The sequence below is a fragment of the Notothenia coriiceps genome, unplaced genomic scaffold (genome assembly GCF_000735185.1).
Source record: "Notothenia coriiceps isolate Sejong01 unplaced genomic scaffold, NC01 NC01_scaffold00024667, whole genome shotgun sequence".
Taxonomy (NCBI): domain Eukaryota; kingdom Metazoa; phylum Chordata; class Actinopteri; order Perciformes; family Nototheniidae; genus Notothenia; species Notothenia coriiceps.
This window is the reverse complement of record NW_011357368.1, coordinates 2,573,051-2,597,105: the sequence shown is the minus strand read 5'-3', so window position 1 is coordinate 2,597,105 and position 24,055 is coordinate 2,573,051. Positions and strand designations below refer to the sequence as shown.

The 24,055-nt window shown below is 39.9% G+C and overlaps 1 protein-coding gene across 1 annotated transcript in view; it reads right to left on the bottom strand.

Annotated features, from left to right (window-relative positions):
* The window catches only part of LOC104955410 (early nodulin-75), a 48,343-nt gene that overhangs the window by 12,768 nt on the left and 11,520 nt on the right, over window positions 1–24,055 (bottom strand). Inside the window, exon 2 of the mRNA XM_010782737.1 lies at window positions 766–1,106. Within this exon, the coding sequence (XP_010781039.1) occupies window positions 766–1,106 (341 nt within the window). The remainder of the gene's footprint in view (window positions 1–765; window positions 1,107–24,055) is intronic.

The window sequence follows — 24,055 nt, the reverse complement described above, 5'->3', positions numbered from 1 at the left end:
CAAACAATTTTCATATCTCAAAATAAGTTATATCAGGCTAGAACCATAGCTGTTAATGGGACTTTTTGACAATGGGGAAACTAAAGGATATTACCAACCTTTTCCTTTAAAGAGTAGTACTCTGAATATTAATGATTTTTCAAATTGATATTGCATATATATTCAGTGTTTTTCTGTTTTAGAAAAGTCAATCTTATGCTCACACTGCAAAGTTGACATGCCAGAAATCCATCAGATGGTCAATGAGGCTGACCGTAGATCGGATGTTTTGACTAATCTTGAACTTCACATTAAATGTCAACCAATCCAGCAGACATTCAGCCTAAATGATTCAGGGGCGATCGCTTTAGGCTGATATTGGTCTTAATCTATAACGTGTCCACTTAAATTAACTTCCATGATATCAAGACAATTACACGGTGCTTACAAATGTGCAACTAATCTAACAAATACAAACCTGGTTAGGCCAGGGCTTGGTGTCAGTTACACTGGGAATAAATATTGTGCCATTTTTTATTAAAACCTGGGAACCGATACAAATTGTAATAGTCAATCTTCTTTTTTGCGGGGAAAACTTATAATCCTACGACTTAAATATGTTAGACGTCAAAATAAGTGAAATAAAATAAATGTTTACATTAGAGTCCACCTTCAGTGGAAATGGTCATTTTATTTCTCACATGATAAATAATATCTAATACCAATGCACTATTTTTTCGACTGCAAAAACAGTATCAGTGTATTCCTGGTGTGTGGGTTGCATACCTCCTCCTGGTCCAACATGTAGCTCTGATTTCCGGGGTTCACACTGAGATGGGGGTTCCAGTGGTCTTGGGATGAACGGTCGTGTGAGGGGCGCTCGTAGACGGGACGCTCGTGCGGGGTAAGTTTGAACGAGGGAGGGTCGAAGGATGGACGGTCGAAGGAAGGCCGGTTGAAGGAGGGACGGTTGAAGGAAGGACGGTTGAGGGGCGGACGGTTGAGGGGCGGACGGTCGTAGGCGGGACGTTCGTGAACGGGACGGTCGTACGAGGGAGCGTGGAAGGAGTGGGCTTGGGAGCGATGATGGTGATGATGATAGGAGGGGGGGACGGCACACCTTGCATCTGGAAAGGAGAGAAGGAGGAGGGGGGAGGAAGGGAGAAAAAGAGAGGGAGGACAGATAAGCTCAGTTAGGATCATGTGTAGGAGGGCTGCGATGCTGCGACACACATCTGTCCTCATAGTGAGAGTGTTTTTGATAGGTCAGCGTGAAAGACGTCATCAGTTATAACAAGACTATGCAGAACAAACCTGATGAGGTGTTAAACCGTAATTCAATTCATCTTTTTTTATAGAGCTTGACTTGTTGAGATTCACAAAGACAAGACAAAAGAGGCCTTAGAGACTACAGCAATACCTAAGTAAGGCAGCACGTCACATTCAGGATATGATTATCTTATATTATATTAATTGTATCCTGGGAACGGGGCAACAGCCAGCCAACACATGATCACAACTTTATGCAAACAAGTTTACCAAAAACACAAATGAGAACAAATATTAAGCTAATCTTTAAAAAAGGGTCAAACTAGTAAACTACAGTTCATAAACTGTTGATCCTCATTGTTACAAAGGGAAATATATGTTTAGCTTGTCCATGTTTCCCATGACCTCAATACCATGAGAGGAGAAATAAGTGTTAGGTGGAACAAAGCAAAGATACTTTTGGAAACTCAATACTCTTTGACATTTATATATTTGAAGAAAGGACCCGTTAGTGATCCTGCCAACCCCTCATTTGCATGTGAAATTGAGTTTCCATCTCTGTTACTGTGTCAAAAAACGGCTGAAAGATTATAATTGTCTAATTGAACGAGTCCTAGATCCGGCTCACAACCTAAATCTAATCATCTGTTCCTTCGCCCAGGGCTGTCCTGTCCACCAAAATGAACAGAAATCTGCTTTGAGGTGCCTGAGACATCCTGCAGACAGACGGACTAAACTATAATCTTCTCAGTTGGGGTACAAAAATATCTTTAACAGTATACCCAACTTTGAGAATCAATCAAGAACATGTGGGGAGGGGGGATGTAAATGAGATTTGAGAGCCATCTTTCGTGGGTAATCTCAGAAATCACACATTAATATGGATTTGTTTCCCCAAAGTAGCTGTTTCAGTTCTTTAGTGAAAAATGTGTGGCTAGAGACCTTTGGTAAATGAGGTACTTTGTCTTTTCTTTCTTTGCTGCTGTCAGAGCTTTCTGGCCTTATTGCACTGCTTTAACTTATGTTTCAACTTAAGGAAACACGACATGGGCACAGAATAATAACCAAGCTTTTACCAGTCGTACAATTTCAACTGGTAACACCTTTCTTTGGGTCACAATTCTCTTTCTCTGTGACTTTTAAAATGTCTAAATGGCTTCTTCTAATGCATCTGTTGTTCTTATATAGACATGGCATTTCCTCTCCCTCCTTTTAAGACTCCTTATTTATCATCCCTGGTTAAGCTTAAGATATCTTTATTTATTTTCCATGAACAACAACAGCAGCTTCTCCGACATCAGCTTCAGAATAGGCCACTGAGCATTTTATAGTTTTCAGCTACGAATACAAAAGCAAACTTTTTGAGGCAGTTCTCTCACTATCCTGTCTGATGCTTGAATTCAAAGACCATCCACTGTTTCAGACACAGTCCAGTGGAACATGGCTGGAAACAGGGGGGGAATCAATCGCATTGGCGTAACACTTTATTTAATATTCAAAAAAAGGTTAAAGAATCTCCCAGATTTAAGGCAAATCACCACTCCACCAACATTAAGAATACATGTTCTGGGCCAGAGGGAGAATCATGAAATCATTTTAACTGAAAACAAGTGATCTTACCAAGTGAAAACACTACAATAAATGTGATTCAAATAATTAATCCTGGGGTATAAGAGTTAAGAAAGACCGCAGTGTGTGTGTGTTTGTGTGTGTGTGTGTGTGTGTGTGTGTGTGTGTGTGTGTGTGTGTGTGTGTGTGTGTGTGTGTGTGTGTGTGTGTGTGTGTGTGTGTGTGTGGTCTAGCATTACTATACTTGTGGGGACCTAAATCTGTTTACACAGTCACGTGTGGGGACTGGCCTCCCTTATGGGGACAAAATGGAGGTCCCCATGAGCGGAATCATTAATTTTAGGGTGAAGACTTGGTTAGGGTTAGGGTTAGGGTAAGGGTAAGGTTAAGGGTTAGGGTTAGGCATGTGTTGGTTATGGTTAAGGTTAGGATAAGTCTCCAGGAAATGCATGTAAGTCAATGTAATGTCCCCTGAAGTGATGTGTACATGGTGTGTGTGTGTGTGTGTGTGTGTGTGTGTGTGTGTGTGTGTGTGTGTGTGTGTGTGCGTGCGTGTCAGTCTAAGTAATGTTCCCCCAGGAGAACTCATACCTCATGCACCAATGAAAAGCCAAATTTAAACATGCAACATCTGCTGGGTGTATTTAAAGGTGGGAACACACACTTGATTCCCACAATCACACTTACTTTAAGTCAAGTATAGAGAACTGATGTTTATTTGACCCTCTATTTGATATGGTGACTGACTCATCCACTCCCTTTATAATAAGCCAGAAACAGTCACCTATGACCCATAATGCAACACTACAGCATGTCATAAGCCATTATTTTACTGCATCGTCACTTCTCAGATTCTTCCAGACAGTTGACGTCCTCAGCCAGAGCGGTAAACCACAACAGGAAATTGTCTAATTGTAGCAAAATAACAACTGAGGTGATCTTCCGAGTTCCTTTTTTAATTATGGATCGAGCTGCTTGAATATAGATGAGCTCCTAAACAAACACGGCTAATTAATATGGGTGATTTCAGAAAAGGAAAGGAGCGAAGCATGAAGAGCTGGTTCATGATTCTCACCTAATTTTCATCTCACTGAGGAAGGGAGAGGTTTGGTGTTTTGATAATGGCAGATAAATGGATAAGGCAAATGGATGATGTTTTTGTGATGTGGGATAATCACTTTAAACACCCAGCCAGCTTTTGTTCAGTCACAAAAAGTAGCACGTATACAGATACATCTTTTTTGTTGTGGATGTTGTAAAAAATTATATGATTTAATATAAACTATTAGGGGAACAAAAACTCAAAGCTTTGAATATGGGCCATAATGAGAGTATTATTATTATTACTCTGTCTTTGGGTCTGCACAATTGTAAAAGACAGTCAAAGGATATTTAACTGGGTAAGACTGACGCTTTTAGGACAATATAATAGCCTATACTGTATGTTTAATTTTTTGTTCTTCTCTAGAACACCTTCCCTGGGTTAATCCCGGGGTTTAGGGCCGCAATTACAAATTGCTTACATTATGGATTAAGCTTCTAAACTTTTGGTATATTACAAATCCAAAAACAGAGAAACATGTACATAGCAACATCTGAAGACATACGGTGATGTCATTACATGTTATGTCTTGGTCAAACAAAAGGTCTAAAACCCCTAAATACTCCACATACTTTCACCTAGGACCCCGAACGGCAGCTATTTCTCTCATTTAAAAATCTGATTCCATCCAATGTTTTGGCATTTTTCTGAAAAGTGCTAAAATTATAAATGTTCTTCCAATTGATTAAATTATGAATTGTTGTAGCACTAGTCCCAACAACTTTAAGAACCCAAAATATTGTATAAATGTCAGTTTCACCTGTCCTATGTAAATAAATATATGGATATTTCAACATAAGGGTGTAATTTTTTCCTGGAAAGTGATACTTATGGAAGGAACATTATGTCCATCTCATTTGATGTTATCTTTGTTAGTCAAAGATGAATAAGCCAGGATACTCACGAAAAAAAGAAATACATACTGTGAAATGCTGTGTAATATATTGTCAAGATTATGACTGGAATGGATGCATCTCATCACAATTTCTGTCACGACCATGCATAAACAGCTGAAAAAGCATTTCAGGGTACAAGGCTTTACACTCTATTAATATGCTCTGAGCCGTTATGTTGCACAGCGGGTTGTTGGAAAATGTTATCTTCAAAGCCTACATGGCAAACTATTTTTGTTGCGAAGGGAAATTGTAAAAGTGTTATAGCTTGCATCAAACTAAATGCTCTAGTTGTGAGCACACACATACATTTTCATTAGGAGGGGACTGGCTGTTATGGTGATCCATCACTGTCGAGTTGAATACCTTGTTCTTCATGGTGGATGCGTGTGTAGACTTTAAAAGCATAGATAGATTCTCAGTAAGTGCACTATGAATTGTTGGTCACCATCACAGGGTTTCAGATTAAGCACTCTGTGGCATGCTATCCCTTCCTCCAAAAAGCGCCTAAGCCCTTGAATCCAAACTCCGTGAGTGTGCAGAGCAAAGTCATGATGCTGAGATATTCACTGGAGGATAGCAGCGTGAGTCATCCACAGCCCAATCTGCACTACTCTACAGTAGGCCTACCTCTCCACCCCCGAGGCTGCCTATTAAGGGCCTGTGAAGCGCAGTGGACAGAATTTCAATGAGCCGACTCATTCTTCTGTCCGTCCGTCCGTACGGACAGGGTGCACACATACTTTACAGTAACGATTTGGCACAAGCAGAAATGCTGAGATGCCTCTTTTCTTCCCTCATCTTCCTCTACCTAACTCCATCCTTCATTCACTTTCCATGCTCGGGTCTATGTTTCCCTTGCTCTGCCTTTGTTCCTCTCTCTCCATGGGCTCTTTAAATGTTTCTGCCATCCTTAGCAGTTTATAAAGAAGAGGCCCATGCACCAATCGGATGACTGGTCAGCCTTAGTCAACGTTGTCATTACTGGAACCCGACTGACCTAATGTTGATTCATACACATGGCTGAGCTCCAAAACAGAGCTAAAAATAAAGCTTGCAATATCCCTGGGCCGCCCGGGGCAGATAATGTACTCCTGCAAGCCTGGCGCATCTTACTTTCTAGGCAAGAAAAGCACCACACAGTACACATGTCATCACTGTGACCTCAGCTGCACCAGTATCAAACAGTATCTCCTTCAAAATGGACCACTGGGAAACGCACCGACAGAAACCAGATGTTTTTTTTTGTTGCCAAGAATGAATATATGGAAGGTAGTGAGAATAGATGCAGCGCTGGAATTTGACAAGCTGTGAGTCAGAGTGGTGCATATGTGCAGTACAGTAGGCTGCTGTCAGTGCTGAGTCAAGGGGGGATGTCAAGTGTCAGCAGCGGGGTCACAGAGGCTCAGAAGTACAAGGATGTTGCTGAATAAGCACATTGGTCATGCCCTCAACTTCTACGATATGCTGCGAAGGAGAAACTCCACCCTATTAAGCTTAAATTAGTTTTGACCATATTGTAAATAATAACAATCTTCATTCAGAAATTAGGCTTTGGTTCATTAAAAGGTTATCAGTATCAATTTGTCTGCTCCATAGCACAAAATTACCTAAATATATATTTGGGGGGGTTGATAGGCTTGTTGATCAATAGCAATTACTCAACGATTACCTCACAGGGTGGCGAGACCTCCTGCTTCCAAAACTCAATACCAAGCCTGAGCAATACAAAATTGCTCACAATCTGTGCCCCCCCCCCCCGCAACTCCTCCCCAAACAGCTCAAAGATTAAGTATTACACGCTTTAATAAGCAATCAACCAGCGACCAATTGTTCAGCCAAGAAAATGACAGCAAACAGTGCCATTAGAGCATTTTGCATCAAGATACTACCATACATTTCTGTTGGATCTCTGTTTTAATTAGGTATCTCTATCGTGAGAATGTGACTTTATTTGTGCCAATTACTGGCTACCATCACTCAGGGGTACTGGTGGAGTCGGAGGCGGTGTCAGACCTAAGTAGGAGATAAGTTGTATCTGTGTTGCTGCAGTTACCGCTGATCACTTAATGTCATTTTAATGATCACGTTATAAAGGCTAGGTTAGGTTGTCTAAGTACGTCTAAGTTTTTGAAAATGCTATATTTTTTAACGCCAGGAGGGATTTTTCTGAAATTTGGCAAAAACATTCCCCTTGATTTTTAAGATTTGGGGGTCAATGGTTGAGTAAATGGCCTTTTCCGTACATCCTAGCCCTCTTCCTTTGTTGCCCTCCATTGGTTTAGGGTTAGGGTTACCACACCCATTTTCAAATTCAGCGTTCACATTGATCTCAACTACAAACCTCTAAAGTTTCCTCACTACATCTATGCTATTAGTGTGACAAAATCTGTTTAAAGAAAGAAATATAAACACCTGGAAAAATAGTCAAAACCTTCTCTGTGGTAGATCCAGCTTCAGTAAGTGTCTCCAGGTGGTCATTTTTTCATAATGACATTCACAGACTCTCAAGTTGAAACCAATACCAGTGTCGCTGCTCGTAATGGTGCAGTGATGACATTTTGGACAGACAATTTCAACTGCAGGCATACAACCCCAAGGTGTCAATGTTATCTGTTACGTCAATTGTTGCTAAGCTATTTAGGCTTGTTGGTTATATGGCACGACAACAGACCACATTTTACTATAAACTAAATAAATAATGATATTTGTGGGACATTTATAGTACACCTATCCCCAGTCAATTAGGAAATTTGGAAGTGTCTTTATCTCTATCGTAACTGAAATGTAATATTGCTGGTGTGTAATACTATGTGGAGTATGATACTGTAACTGTACACGTCACAAGCAGCAGAACATTTCTTCACAACTATTTGAGGGGAATGAACCAAAGCAGAAACAGAGTGACGCCGCCATTCTTCAGATTATAGGAGCCTGAGGACAGATATGATAAGAAATATGTTTCAACAACCTTAAATAGGCAATCTGTGTATTGTCAGTCTGCATTGGAAGTGTGCTGCAATGACATATAGTGCTTTCTAAAACAATGAGTGAAGTTGTGTGACCTAAAATGTCCCTGTATGACATGCCAACGTATGCTAAATTAAATCTACTTACATTTTCCAATATTTTCATGACGACAATTTCATTTTCATTTCATTTTTATTTGTTCCGTATGGTATGCAAATCTTAATTTATAATAATCGTTAACAAAACATGTCTCTGTAAACATACCATAGACCGAAAAGGAGCAGGAAGAAGAAAAAAATCTTATATTACCTGCCCCTTTCTAAAAAAATAAAAATAGAAATAGATGGTCTGTCCTTCATATTTATTTTCCACAGCCAAACATAACACTATCTTAGGATAAAAAGAGAAACTCAATAAATACTTATTTCAGTTAACGGAAAGAAACAAATAAAAAAACAACAACACCAAAACATAACATGTACAAGGAAAAGTGCAACACCCTCATCCGAGTCCAACTGGAGTAGAAGGCGGAAAGCGGCGCATAATAATAATAATAATAATAATAAGACCTACAAATAAAGAACAGACATCACATCAAAGACATCAAACATATTTACCAATGGAGGCCCAGGGAAGCGTATTCACATTCCGCTTCATATAGTCCCATCTTTCTTAATTTATACAATTTCTTTAAAGATCCCATGTCATGCTTTTCCGGTTATTACCCATCCCCTTGTGTGTTATGAAGGTTTTTCTGCATGTAAACGGTCTGCAAAGTCACAAACCCTCAAAGTACACCCTGTAGCGAGTAAAACTCTAACACAGAAAATAACTATCTATGAGGGGTGTAACGGTTCACAAACATTTCGGTTCGGTACGTACCTCGGTTTTTAGGTCACGGTTAGGTTCGGTACGTTTTCGGTACAGCAGAAAAAATAATCACAAAACATAAAATATTTTTGGGGTTTTTTAAATTATTATTAAACTGTGAATAATGTATTCACTCAAATAAATACAAAATATAATAAAATAAACATTAAGGTGCAGCATTTCGATGAACTGAAATAATCTGTATTTCAACTGTATTGTACTAGTACCTAAGCAGTCAGTTTGAAATTATGACTTGCTTGTCATTGTATTTTCATGTTTTTTTAAAGAAAAATTAACTTGTCCACATTGCTTGCCGAAAGGGCAGATCTGCTGGCACTAACAATGTCTCCAGCTGTGGAGAACACCCTCTCGCTAGGGACAGAGGTAGCAGATACAGCCAGGTAGCGCTTTGCTAACATGGCAACATAAGGATATTTGGCTCGGTCTGAACTTTTTGCGAGTGGTGGAGGCTTAAATGCTAGTGGGAGTTGGGTTTGCACTTCAGTCTTTTTTCTTTTGGTACCGGTGACATTCACGTTCGGGTGATGCCTTTTCAAACGAGTGTGCACTGCAAGTTTGATGTATTGCCAGCCGCGTAACCAATTGTAGTTGAACAATGCCGACAAACAGCTTTGGTTCGGTCCACCTGTCTTTGTCCGTCATCCTTGTACGTAACTGCGAAACCAAAATGTTCCCAAACCGGAGACTTCAATGATGCAGGAGGATTTTCGAGCTCAACTTTATCTGCGTTCGCCATTTCGACAGTTCCTCAAATTACTGACTAAATTTGAACGCATCCCTGTGACCAGCTCTCATAGTATGCCTCTCGTCCAATGAAATGACTTGCTCGCTCTGTGACGCGTTGAACCCAATGTGAGCAAATTACTCTGAATGCTGCGACGCAGCACCTGAGATTACTTCCAAAAAGTTGTTCACGTTCTCAATTTTTTACGTTTAACGTTATACTTCGTGTACCGAACCGAAGGGCCCGTACCGAATAATTTCGGTACGGGTACGTGTACCGTTACACCCCTACTATCTATGCTGCCCCAGAACGCCTCGTTGGAGATTTCTCTTTTTCTTCCTTGGGACAGTGACGTGCCCATACCCAAATGGACCCATTGGTCCAAATGGACCAATCCGTGGAGCCGTTACGGTACGTCCGCGGAGCCGTTACATTACACAGACACACTCAATCTTTTCTCAGCTGCAGCTCCGCCGATTTCTCCTCCCTGAGACGGCGGGACGCGGCGAGGCTGTGAGTCGGTGTGTGAGCACACACACAAACTCCCAGCCAGGCTGCAGGTGTGTGTGTGTGTTCGGGCTGGTTTCGGGCTGGGTTTCACTGTGCAGTGGCCACTGGGCTTATGGGGGGGGCAGGAGCTCCAACAAGCCATTTAGGACAGAGAGTGAATACAATACAGTACAGAGATGCTGTATGAGAAACCAATGGGATTTTGAAAAATTGCACAATATAAATCTATTTTAGTAGACCTCAACAATGGAATTACGATCAGTAGAAATGGCCATGACATGGGACCTTTAACTGAAAAATACACATACAATTCTTTAGATCCTTCTTTTGAGAATTCCACAATTTTACCACCGAAATACACATTTGCTTTAGAGTGTTCCTTGCATAAGGATGCTTACAACTAAATGTCCTTCTGTGGTCTTCCTTGTCTGATCCAAAAACAAACAACTGTTGCAAATATACTGGTAACATTCTGCTTTTTGCCCTGTGCATTACTAATAATGTCTGCAGCTCAGCTATCTCTTTGAGTTTCAAGAGTCCTGACTTAAAAAACAGTCTGTTGGTGTGTTCTCTTGAATCAGCTTTATGTATCATTCTGAATTATTCTTACTGCCCTTTTCTGTAATATTGACAATGGCTTTATGTTGCTCATATACGTGTTGCCCCACACTTCTATACAGTAAATAAAAAACGGCAAAATGAGTGAACATTCTCAATGCCTTGTAATCTAGCAAATACTTTGCCTTGTTGAGAACAGAAATATTCCTAGACACTTTCGTTTTAACATGTGCTATTTGTGATTTCCATGTCAGGTTATTGTCCAATGTCACACCAAAAAATTCAGAAATTCAGAAACCCTTTCAATAAAAACTCCATCAACGGACAGTGAAATGTTTTCATATTTTTTTCTATTAGCAAAAACCATAAACTTAGTTTTATTCAAATTTAGGGTTAACTTATTTTCAACAAACCATCTTTTAAGTTTGACCATTTCATGTCCAATATACTTTGCTAACACGTTTGAATCGTCTCCTGAACTAAAACAATTGGTGTCGTCTGCTAACAACACAAATTGCAATAATGTTGACGTTTCACATACAGTATGTCATTGGTGTACAAAATAAAAAGTTTAAGCCCTAAAACCGAGCCCTGTGGGACACCACATTCTATGTTCAACTTCATACACTTAGATGTACTACCAGCAAATTGTATTGTCTGTTATCTAAATAACTTTTTAACCAATCTAGAACTACTCCTCTTACACCATATGTATGTAATTTCGAAAAATAGGTTATGGTCTATGGTGTCAAATGCCTTTTTTAAGTCAATAAATACACCTATTGTGTATTTATTTACACCTATTGTGTATTTATTTATTTCTATAGCTGTTGTAATTTCTTCTGTTATTTTCATTAAAGCTAAAGCTGTAGATCGATTTTTCCTAAATCCATACTGACTCTCACTTAAAGGTAGGGTAGGTAAGAATGGAGAAACCAGCTCGAGTGCGCTAGAATTTGAAAGTACACAACTGAAAAAAAATCGGCCACTTCCTTCAGACTTTTTTACAGAGCCCCTCCTCCAACACACACGAACGCGCACATGACCAATGAGGGCACGAGATAAGTTTGTGCACGAGATGGAAGGCTGACAGGCAGGTAGGCCATCCAGTTATTTTAGCCGGGCCGGCTAAAATGATTGGATGTGCTTTTTACAGCGCTACGGCTTCCAAAGATTTTTTATGTATTTATTTTCAAACCATTAATGTATTCATTGCTATCGGGATGTTAAGAGCATTCCATGGAATATAACAAAAAGTGTTTCTGAAGTGAATTACCTACCCTACCTTTCACAACTCATTTTTTTCAATGAAATTATCAAATTTTTGGACAAACAATTTTTCAAGAACCTTGGAAAATTGTGTGAAAGCAAGGACGCTGGTCTGTAGTTAGTAAATTGGCTTTTGTCCCCCGTTTTAAAAAGTGGAATCACTTTTGCTATTTTCATGCTATCTGGAAAAATACCAATACAGTCAATAGTCGTTTTCACTATGGTCATGTCGATCCCATCACTATCAGTCGAAGTCTTATGTTTGCATTTGTCTACAATGGATCTAATTTCAATTTCGTTTATCTCTCCCAGAAACATTGACTGCAACACTTTACTTCCCCCAATTCCGCCACCCTCTTTTTGCCCATCGTGTTGTTTTGGAATAGTCTTTGCAAGATTAGGTCCGACATTTACAAAAAAATAGTTAAATTCAATGGATGAGGGGTCGGTCATACTGACGGACCAACAGAGATTTACCAACTTCCAACCATCCAATCCCAACATCCTACATCTGTATATCTACTAAACTAATTGAAGTCATTTTTATGTAAGGCAAAATTATGCCTTTTGAATGACAAAACCCCAACTTCTTTATAATGTAAGTTTTGGAGCTACTATCAATCTGGTGCATTAGATAAGTGCATCCCTACTTTAATGTTTATTCTTTTGGTTTTACAGCCTGCATTTCTGCTCAAAAACCTCATGTCCAGCAGCAACAAGCAGGTGTTTCCAGCGAAAAGTGCAAGCCAACTGCTCGACAAACTCTTCCCTTATCACTAGCCACAAAGTCATAAAGAGTTTACACTCCACAGCTGCCACAACCCCAAGAAATGAAAGACTCTGTCAGTTTGTATGTGGGGTGTCGCCTGTGTGTAACCCCAAGAGCAATTATGTAAAAAACCAAAAACATAGTGGTCTTTCCATAATGTCACACTACTGCATGGATCCAGGCAAAAGCTTTGATCTCTTTTTTTCCACTTTAACCGTGAAGGAGGGATGTTGAGGCGGAGGGCGATGGGAGTAAAGGTGTGTATGTGTGTATTTATGTGTATTTCTGTGTGACAGAGGAAGGTAAAGAGTGGTAGGGGGGGAGAGAGTATCCTCACCTATCAGATCATTCACCCAGCCCTCACGCGGCGCGTCCCGGGTTCCCCATTGCTCACCCAAAGCGTCCACACGGCGTCACTGTTGTTGCGCTGCTAGCGCCTTGAATCCGCCCCCAACTCCACCACACAGGAAACAAGGTTACTGCCCAAGAGATGTCACTTCCGAAACACCCACTCTCCCGCTCGCTTGCTCGCGCTCGCTCCCTCTCGCTCCCTCACGCCCCCAGCCTATTGCCATGACAACCGAGAAAAGAATAGAATATAAGTGAGTGTTAAAGAGACAGAGGGATCAGAGAGAGACAGGGAAAAGGAGGGATGCGGAGCGAAAGAGAGACAGAAAGGGGAGGACAGATAGGGAAAACCTGAGAAGAGTGAAGCAGAGGAGAGGAGGGATTGGGCAGAGAGAGAGAGAGAGGTGAATGAGTGGGCGGGGAAAGGATGAGAGAGGAGAAGGTGAGAGAGAAGGGGAGAGAAAGAGAGGTGGCATGTGGTGGGATTTGATCGGGGGAAACGGAAGAGGAGGAGAGAGGTGTAGATGCTGTGGACGAAGACAAAAAATGAAGTGACGAGAGAGGAAAAGAGGGAAGGAAGGGAGGAAGGAGGACACTTTTTGGGGAATAGGGAGCCCACATCTTGTTCCCATAGCAACACAGCCATCCATGAAATACTGACTTGTACCTCCCTCTCACTCTCTTACTCTCTCTCGCTCTCTCTCTCTCTGTTTCTGTCTCTCTATCCCTCCCCCTCTGCTTTTCTCTTTCCATCTTTAACTATACACACAAACACACACACACACACACACACACACACACACACACACACACACACACACACACACACACACACACACACACACACACACACACCGTGAGCGTAAGTTGGCACTGAAGATGCATGCAGTAAGCCAAGCTCTGCAACATTGTCAAACATCAAAAGGTAACACGTATACCATCTATTGATCGCTCCGATGGACTTAATCTGCCTTTACACTCAGCTGCTATAGTAGCCGTGTCTTGGTGAGGTTTGGATCTCATTATAAGTCTCAACACAATGCTCTTGTATGTTAAGAGTATACTTGGACACTGTTATCACTCCTGCTTCCAAAATGGCTTGAAGAGATCCATTCCTAAAGCAACAGTTAATGCAAGAGTATTCCGAAAACGATATAGTTCATACGATCACTGTCATTCAAGCCCATCCAAAAAGGAAACCCTTTTGTACTTGTACTACACAATTCAATGCACTCAAAGGTGTGGGGAGAAACTCAATCTTATAAAAGGGTAACGCAATGCGATAAATCGTACAAAAAAGTACAACAGTACACACTTTAGCGAAGTCTGGACTCAAGGGAATTCATGATGTTCGAGTTAGTTGTCCACATAAAAAGATAAGAAGTAGTTGTGTGACAGTTATAAATATTGTCTGTCTTAGTCCAAGGACAGAACAATCCTAAGGCCGTCCGTCATTCTGATGGATTAGAATAAATCTATCTACCGCCATTTTCAAGTTGCTTAATTCATAGCAATGTGAAGCGCTACGGACTTGAGGCTTCAGATGAGTCTCCTCACCTCCTCTTCTCCTCTCCTCCTCTCTGCGAGGTGCAGCTGCGTCACTGGTGCAGAAGGAGCTCATGCGGATTTCCTCCTGATGAATCTAGTGCTTACATGACAGGGGAATCCCATGTTCAGAGACTCTGGTCTGATCACTTTCTTGGTAGGAATATTCCTTGACTTGAAAACGTTGGTAAAGCCAGATTTCACTGAGGTACTGTAAAAGAGCGTCTTCAGAAAACAATGAAAGCGGCAAAAAGAAGTCCCCTCTTTGAGTCAGAGAGAGAACAACATGTATTACAACCCTGCCGTTACACTCCGTCTCTCTAACCCCTGGTAGGCAGCAGGTTATGACAAGGAATACAAAAGAGAATTTTTAGGGTTAGGGTTAACCGCAAATCTGACAATGTTAGAGTAGTGCATTGCTAAGCACCAAAAGGGAATCTGGCAGACAAAAAGAACCCACAATCCGCAAAGAACTCAGGAAGCTTAACCCTTATTTTAGCTTTAGGTGAACTTTACATTTTAGAGTCACGCTATGAAGGGATGAGTGATGCCACAGCTGGGTCTGAGAGGAAAAGGGATTACAGCGTCAACAAATTCAACTTACATGTGGTATGGTGAGTGTTTTATTTAAATGGACTTGGAACAATCTGAACCCATCCTTAAACACTGCACATACTGTAGATGGTAGCTTCATCCCGTACATGAACTGACCTCAACATAGAGGACAACATGCAATATGTCTAAAGGGGGAGGGGGATCGATGTGGCAATAATCCCGCTGTGAATCCAAATGAAGTCCAATTTTGACACTAACTCTTGGCAGCCTCTTCTTGAAAACCCCCCTCTCATTTCCCATCCATATTTCCCCTCCTCCTTCTTCCCATCTGTTTCTCAGACCCCCCACCCCTTCACTCTCTGGCTTCCTCTATCACTTCTTCCTGGATGAGGTCTTCCCCCTATAAACCTTTTATCTCCATCTTTTGTGTCTTCCCCAGCTCCATTTTTGTTTACACTGTCACCCTTTCATCTTTTGTATCCCTCTATCTGGGATTTAAAAAACGAAATCATCTGTCCTAGAATCCCATTTCTTCCATTCACCTCTCTCCTGTTCCCTCTCACTCCTCCACCTTCTCTCGCACTCTTCTATTTTTATTTATATATATCTGTGATGTTTTCTCTGCTTCTCCGAATCTATATTCAAATCTACCTACCTCACTTAAAGTCGTATTCTTCCTTTTCTTAAATGTAGCCATTGTTTCTCTAAACACGTGTTTCACATAGGCACACATGTTGGGATTAACACATTGCTAATAATATCTACACAATGAACAATAAATACAAATGAGTCCATCTGTTCAACTTTTGTCTTAAGTACTTTGGATTTGATCCTTCCTTATAGCCTCTGTAGAATGACAACTGCGGCCAGTAGTAGCGCCAATAACCTCAAGATGTCCCATTCATTTGCATTTTCTTGCATAAATCAGAATGCATCACTTTTAATGTATAAGGAAATGCACTTAAAAATTCAATATAAAGGACAAGACTCATTGTGTTCAGCGTAAGTGTCAAATAAAGTTGAAAAGTCCATGTTGAAGAGTATTTCTTCCTAAACATTTGAATGTGGTTCCCCCCCAAGATTCTGAATGGGTAGGACTGCACTTGAAAGTAAATGGAAATGAATAACAGGAGCAGCTTGAGATCATTCAGGCTTCAGCCAATAGCAGAGCTGCCTGTATCTGTACAATAGGCTTCTCTCTCAGTCTCCCTCTCTGCTGCTCTCTGGCTCGCTCTCAGTCTCCCACTCGCTTACACTTACTCCCACAACTCTCTGTGCCTCGCACTCCCTCCCTCATCCTCTGTTCCCATCTCTCCATCATTACCTAATACCTTTTAACCATGACTGTAACTCTCTCATTTCACCAATGTCTCTATCAAAATGTCAAGTAAATCTCTTCTTGCAGAAATGTCACAGAATTAAAATGTGAGTTGTGTGTATTTACAACAGGAAGGTCGGCCGAAGAATGTCCTGCCTGTCGAGGGGAAATATTCATTTGAATAATCTATTGTGTTTTCCATATCCAAGATCAAAAAAGAACACAGATACAAATCTAGGAGCTTATGGTCATAAAAACTAAATAAGCATTCAATGGAGAAGATTCAGATATTTCTGTTCGGTCACAGTGAGCAAGTGTGTGAAATCTTCAGAGTTTTTAAGGTTTGCTATACTGTTGTCCAACCCAAGCCGTGTCGTAATCACGTCATCATTCACATCAATGTTTTTATTGATATCTCACATTTAAACAATTTAAATCTGAACTTTTGTAAGGTTATTTGGTGTGTCTTGATATACAAAAGCTGGTTTGATGAAAACTCTGCCCAATCCATCTCCAAGACACTCTCTCCCTCACACACACACCTTGTGATTTCCGATCTTACACTCCCTCGTTCTCTCCCCCTAACTCCCCAGTCCACCATCTTTTTATATCTGTCTGACTTTAGATCTTTTCTCTCCTGCATTTTGCTCTTAAAGGTCTAACAGGCTAAAGAGGAAACTCTCCAGCTTGCTCTGTGAGGCCCTTTCCACTCAGGGTGTGAATAAATAAACACCATAGGGGGGGAATTAGAGCCTGGACATCGCTCTCGCTGCCGCCCCATTCAGAAGTGCAGCCCTGCCTAAATCTCCACCTTACTGTGAAGGTGATATTCAATGTGCTGAGAGGAGAACATACAGATGAATGGGGAGAAAGGGAGCCCCAAGTGTGAGTGTGCGCTTGTGTGCTCACATAGACTTACAAGGTTATATAAAGTAATACCATGTACCTTTGTGAATTTGTGTTAGTCGTTTAAACATGTTTTATGTTGTTCGGTGATAACTATGCGACCGTCTGATAGCTCATTTAAAACTAGTTGCAGGAACACTGCATAAGACGTAGTGTGTCATTCACTAATTATAACAGCACTTGTTTGCAGCTGGCACTCAAAGTTTCCGTTGAAGCCCCTTAAACAATGGAAATACTCAATCGTGCTTTTCAGTGATATCAACGTTTCTGCAAAACTTAACTGGAGGCCACGACAATTTGGCAAAGAAAATAAAACTAAAGCACTTTCTAAAATCCATAGCAGAGAAGAGGAAGAAAACGTTTTGAAACATGTATCCAGTGTCCATTGGGTTTTCATTCAGGGAATTAAAATCCCGCTTTTCACAGAATTGATCGACTAAATCTGCTCCCATTTCCTGCCAAAATAGCATGTGTGCTTCAGTGGTGAAGGAAGTATTTTGGTTGTTCAAAATAATCATAATTTCTATATTGAAGAAGTTTACAACAGCAAAAAAAAAGTGCCCATGTAAAAAACAAGTATACGGAAGCTTTAAGACAAAATAACTGTCTTTGTTGGAGATTGAGAAAGACATTTTTTTTAATGTCAGTTCAAATAGCTTAACTATAGAATTTCTATGCCAACTCAAATGATTGAGCCATTACTTAAGACTGCGTTCGCCTCGGACACAGGCAACATGGTACAGTTAGCCAATATGTTATCTCCTCTCTCATGCTAATTTAATTTCCGGCGATAGATATTCTAAACCTCCAATCATTAAAGCTTCAGAGTGCTTTGGTGTATTGAGCTCCTATCAGGACGACTGATAACGTATGCATACTAATCCCACTGTATTACCGAGTGCAGAATATATATGGCACCATAAAAAACATTAAAAATGTCGTTGCCATGTTTTCCAGCATGTCGATCCATTCATCTAACTTTATGACAATGATTTAGGACAGTGGTTTTCAAACTGTGGGGCGCGACCCCTGGTGGGTCGCGGAGGTACTGCAGGGGGGGCGCGGGAAAAAATTGTAAACAAACACTGCTCGAAAAGATCTCATTGGTCAGAGAGCTGTGGGCATACTGCTGCCTTTTGCAAGATCCTACTTGTGTGAGATGGGCTTTTCTGCTGTTGCTGCCATCAAAACGAAATACAGATCAAAGCTGAACATTGACAGTCTCAAAATAAAAGACATTTGATTTAAAAAATCTACTACTCAGGGAAGAAGGACTAGTTTTAATTAGGCCAAATTAATTCACAGTATCTTTTACAAGCACTTATGTTCATGTGTAATCCATAATAAAATATAAAATGATAGGTCGATCTTTGTATCTTCTTATTATTAGCAGAGAAAATGTAATGTTTTTACAACAATATACAATTAATCCTACCAATATAGATGGGAACCGGGTTGGGGGGGCCCGAAAATATTTCCAATTACCCAAGGGGGGCCCGACTGAAAAAGTTTGGGAACCACTGATTTACAACAAGAGACCCCAATTATTCTTGCATTGAGGTACTCTAGTAAGCCTTTACTGTGTATACAACTTCAAAATTCACAGAGAGCTAACACAATTTACACGGTCTCTACAGAGGCAAGGAAGCTAAATGCTAGTTATTTTACTTAATAGTGAACAGTAATGCATACACTTCGTCAAAATGTTATTTTTTGTAGTTTTAAAGGTTGCCCTCCCACTGAGTTATGGTTGTCCTCATTTAGTCTTTGCACGTATGAGCATATCCTGTAACTACTTTTAACCTGTTGTACCAAATTAACATAATTTACTGTGTGTGTATATCAATGTCCATGCAAGTCATACTTTATCTTCCTTGATAATAAAGAATTTCTGAGCAGGACAAGCAGAGTTGAAACATAACTTTGTTAGCATAGCGGCACTTGCAAGTCATGCTCCCGGTGCCCTGACCCCGGTGTGTTTTTGTTTCTCTTTGGTGTCACCATGCTGATTGAAAGCGGGTCGAGCCAAGCTGTCCCTAAGAGATAAAGAACAATTATAGTCATCTGTCCTCAATCCAGAGATAGACTAGAACTGTGTCATTGTCTTATTACCCAAAGGGTTGTCTCGGAAACTTCTTACTCATAACATCTAAACTCAGGTTGCCCCAGCAGCGTCTGACAGACCACCCAGAAAAAAAACAAAGTAAATGGAGAAGATAAGAAACCTCAATATTTAACGCCAAAGTACATTATGATGAGCAACTTTAGCATAAGTCAAATGAAGTGTTTGAAGAAACAGTGCCAGTAATGTAACCAGTACCACCATTACTCATCAGTTACCTTCCTTTTAACGACAAAAGCCCATGTCACACACATTTAGTGAAACAGTGCAGATGGCCAAACATCAGCACATTGGCAAATAAGCAATGGCATTAGCCCATTTTTAACTGTTTGGCTAGACTTCGCAAAGAAGTCACATTAGCTGTCATTTAAAAAAAAAAAAAAAGTCCACACAATCCGAAAAATAATAGTTTGCCAAGTGTTGACACAGTTTCTATTAATCTTTATCCTTCATGGCCTTATAAAGGCATAAACCAAAAGTGTGCTCTGTATATACATGTAATGATTGGCAAGTCAATGCTGCTTATGTGTTATTATCATAACAAAATGAAGGGTAAAAATAGATTTACGACCGACAACTAAAAAGGCACTTGCATCAAGTAATTGTATAGCGGGCTAAAGAAGCTTTTGTAAAAGTATTTTTTGGGGAATGGAGCCATTTTCAAAGTTAGTGTGTTTAATGGCTGAAAGACAGTTCATGTTTTTTTACACAAAACAAAGATTTATTTGTTTCCATGGCAGAAATAAGGGGGAATAAATGACCACAAGAAAGAAATAAACATTAAAACGTAGGCATCTGTATCAGCAAAATTGTTATTTGAAACAGCGGCATCAGCTGATTCATTTTGCAATCGCTGCATCGCTGGTCAAACCCTTCTACATGTTGTCAAATAATCAGCCTGCAGATATATCAACTATAGTTATACAGGAACTGTGTAATGCATACATTATGTTTTATTTTTCATAACCCAGTTATGTCGGCTTTTTGCTTTTCAAATGCATAGCTCATACTTTATGTAAGTACATTTTGTTTTACAAGTGAAAGGATTAAGTGGGTCCTTATGCCCTTAGGAAGTGCCAAACTACAAGAAAAGACTTCCATTAGTCTGGGTTCAATGAAGGTTTACCAATCCCAAGTCTAAATACTGTCTTAGAGCCTGACAAGAATATCATTTGGTAAAAAACACTGAGGACCAAAACCGCACTTCCTTACAAGTAATGTCATTTATAGCTTTATCTACGAGTGCACCAACGTGGAAGGACAGTTGTCAAGCTGTAATCTATATATTTCAATAACGCTGCAATTTACAGTGGGAACAGAACATTTGTGTAGGGCTGCCCTGAAGTTAAACATTTTGAAAAATAAAAAGAGGGTAGTGATAAACGCCTAAACTACACAAGATCAGGCCACCTGACCACTGTAAAAAAAAAAAAAGAATCATAAATAAACAATAAACATAGAGCAGACAGGACGGTTTTATAGCCGACTGATATTGCTCTGACCTGTACAGTTGTTTCCATTCAATGACATTAAAAGGTTACTAGGCAATGTCTAACTCCTGTTGCATTCATTTGTAACAAAAACAACAACATCATTTGTACTTAATTATAACAATTAAAACACATTTTTTTGTATATAGTTTAATTCCCGTAACCCTGATCAACATTGCTTTTTAATAGTTTTTCCACTACAACATAACTACAGTATTTGTTCTGAGCTTGAAGATTTCCAAACTGCACCTTTAAGGCCCTCCCTAGCAGTCAGTCTGAATCTCTGATTGGATAATTAGCTTCCGTCTTAGAAAATCAGACTTTAATTTCACACAGGCTTAAGACCATCACCTGATTTTCAGCTTCAGTTTAAGAAATATGTGTATCATCGTTCAGAAAGCCTTATCCATCAGGCCGCCATTTGTTTGGCAGCAGTGAGATGAGGACCATAAGACTGATATGCTTTGCTCCACCTGGCCCATCTCTCAGCTGAGTGCGCAGCCAGCATTTCTTCCTTGGCAGGATGCTTCAGATAAGAGCGGCACACTGTGTTCAGCATGCTCTTCATACGCAGACCCTGTACATTCATTCCAGCAACATTTTGATCCGTTGAAACGTCGATGGACCTGATTAAATGTACTTATCATTCTGAAAAATGTGTGCCTGCACTTATTATTATGTGTGGACTGACTGGCTGTACCGAGTGCTTACTGGGCATTGTAAGGTGTATTTCTTTTTATCAATTTGACCAGCTTTGATGTTAAATTGATAACTATGTCATTCAGGCTTCTGTCATTCTTCATTGACATGTTGCTGTGCTGAGGTATAGCAGTTCTTGTACACCTGAAGGCTTAAAAAGGATATGCTGACAACCGCTTTGTTCCTCGGTATACTTAGACCTCCCTTATACAATCTCTAATATTGGACAAAAGTATCCTTTCTGTTAGCTTGCTTTATCTTTGTACAACAGCTGATGATTGCTTGTTTAAGCGAGCATGGTGACCAAAGTTTAAACCTTAGCGTAGAGCTGCTCAATTAATCGTATTTTAATCGCGATTACGATTATGGCTTGCAACGATTACGAAAACAACGTAATCGAAATAAAACGATGATTTTTTTATTATTATTACTTTTTTTTTTTTTATAATTTTTTTTTTGTTTGTTTTTCAGTTGAATTATACTTAAAGTTCCAGGTAGTCAACTGTTAAAAACATAATGTTCAAACATTTTTTCTCCAATAAATAGATGTTTTCAAAGTCAATGAATAATCGCATTTAATAATCGCAATTACAATTATTGACCCAAATAATCGAGATTATGAATTTTGCCATAACCAAGCAGCCCTACCTTAGCGTTATCTTTAGCTCAGCTGGAGAGAGTGGAAGGCTCTATAGGCCCGATCAAACCAGACATCAGAAGAAGGTTCTCTACCTGACGACGGGTGGCAAAGACCTTAAATAGAAGTGGACTGAAACGGCCTCACTTGTGGAAGTGTATATGCATGTCACTCTTTGCCACAAAGGGAATGTAATGACTCTGACTCATGACATCAGGGCTTCAATCACTGACTATTAGAACTATCAAGTTATCTACTGATTATATTTGTGATAATTAGTTAGATTTTTTTAAATGCCAGACAATTGTGAATACTTTCTACCAAGAACAAAAAAATCTGATTGCTATGACTGAAAATAAAAAAAAAGGAATACAATCGAGAAGCTAGTACTGGGATGTTTGCCATTTATGTTAAAAAAAAACGATAAAATGATCCGTTATCAAAGTTATTTGACTACTATTGTTCCATTGTTATTGTTTCCAAGTCGATCAACATAAAATCAATGGACAATACAGCTCTAATCAATATTGATGGTCAAACATAATGGTAATATCCCACTTTTTACCCAGACATAATGGTACGTTTGTGGGATATCAATTCCAAAGTTCATCCAAGATTCAAACCTAGCCAAACAAGTTCCATAGCTTTAGTCAAAAGCAAATATATACACATTTTCTGAAGATGACAAAAATGTTAAGACATGATTTATGAGAGAAAGCCATCATGTTTAATCCATCTAGCAGAGTGAGTAGTGCTGCTTATCTGAAGAGACCCAATAGGAAGGTGGCGCGAGGTGAAGTGATCCACAAACCCACATTCACAACAACAGAAAACCATGTCTACTAAGACCAGGAGAACTTTAAAAGATGCTAAACACGGTCGCTTCCACTCCACAACTCTTAGATATTCATGACTACATGGCACACCATCACTGCACTGTCACTTCCCATACAAGTTCATCGGTGCACAAGCTTGCTAACTCCATTAACTACGGGGCCTTCAGAACCATTGGTGTATGAGACAAAAATATGTTTTCACACACACACATCTTCCAGCGGGAATAACACATTCGCTCATTCTTCACAGCTCCCTTTTCAGAAAGTACATGATGCATGAACCACACAAGCACAAGGGTACATGCACACACACACACACACACACACACACACACACACACACACACACACACACACACACACACACACACACACACACACACAGTTATGAATGGGTAAAGAGTAGCAAAAAACACGAAGTAGAGTTCACAACAAAAGCTGAAGCTGAAGAAAGGAGGTCCTCTGCAGCCACCTTTACATAAGTACTGCAATTCATGACCTGATATTTTTAATTAGAGAAACAGTGTGAGGGGATTTGTATCATCCCAGGAAATATTCATAAAAAAGCCCTATGTTTGTTTGTTTCATTGCACTCACAAATCATTTCTTTCCAGTTGTTGCTTCAAGCAGTCTTGTTCTGTGCACCTGGAGGATTTGAAGGGTTTCTTTGCACACATCTTCTTATTTGTATATATGCATGTGTGCTGGTGTGTGTGTGTGTGTGTGTGTGTGTGTGTGTGTGTGTGTGTGTGTGTGTGTGTGTGTGTGTGTGTGTGTGTGTGTGTGTGTGTGTGCCTGAGAGTGTTAAATGCAATGAATACTGGTTTACTGTATAATGTATGTATGTATTTTTGATCAAAACATCTTTTTATATGTAAAACAGAACCTCATCATGTGATTTTGTTCGTTTTCGCCAACATAATTCTGTAAAAATAAGCTTTTTCAAGTTGAAATACATTTACATAATTTAAGTAAGGTTGGCTCTTCATAGGGAACTTAAATATAGTTGGGGAAAGTACATTTTAGCATAATCTTGACTAAAACAGATGCCATTCAAGTACACTTGAAAAATCCATGCCATAGCACACTGCTTACT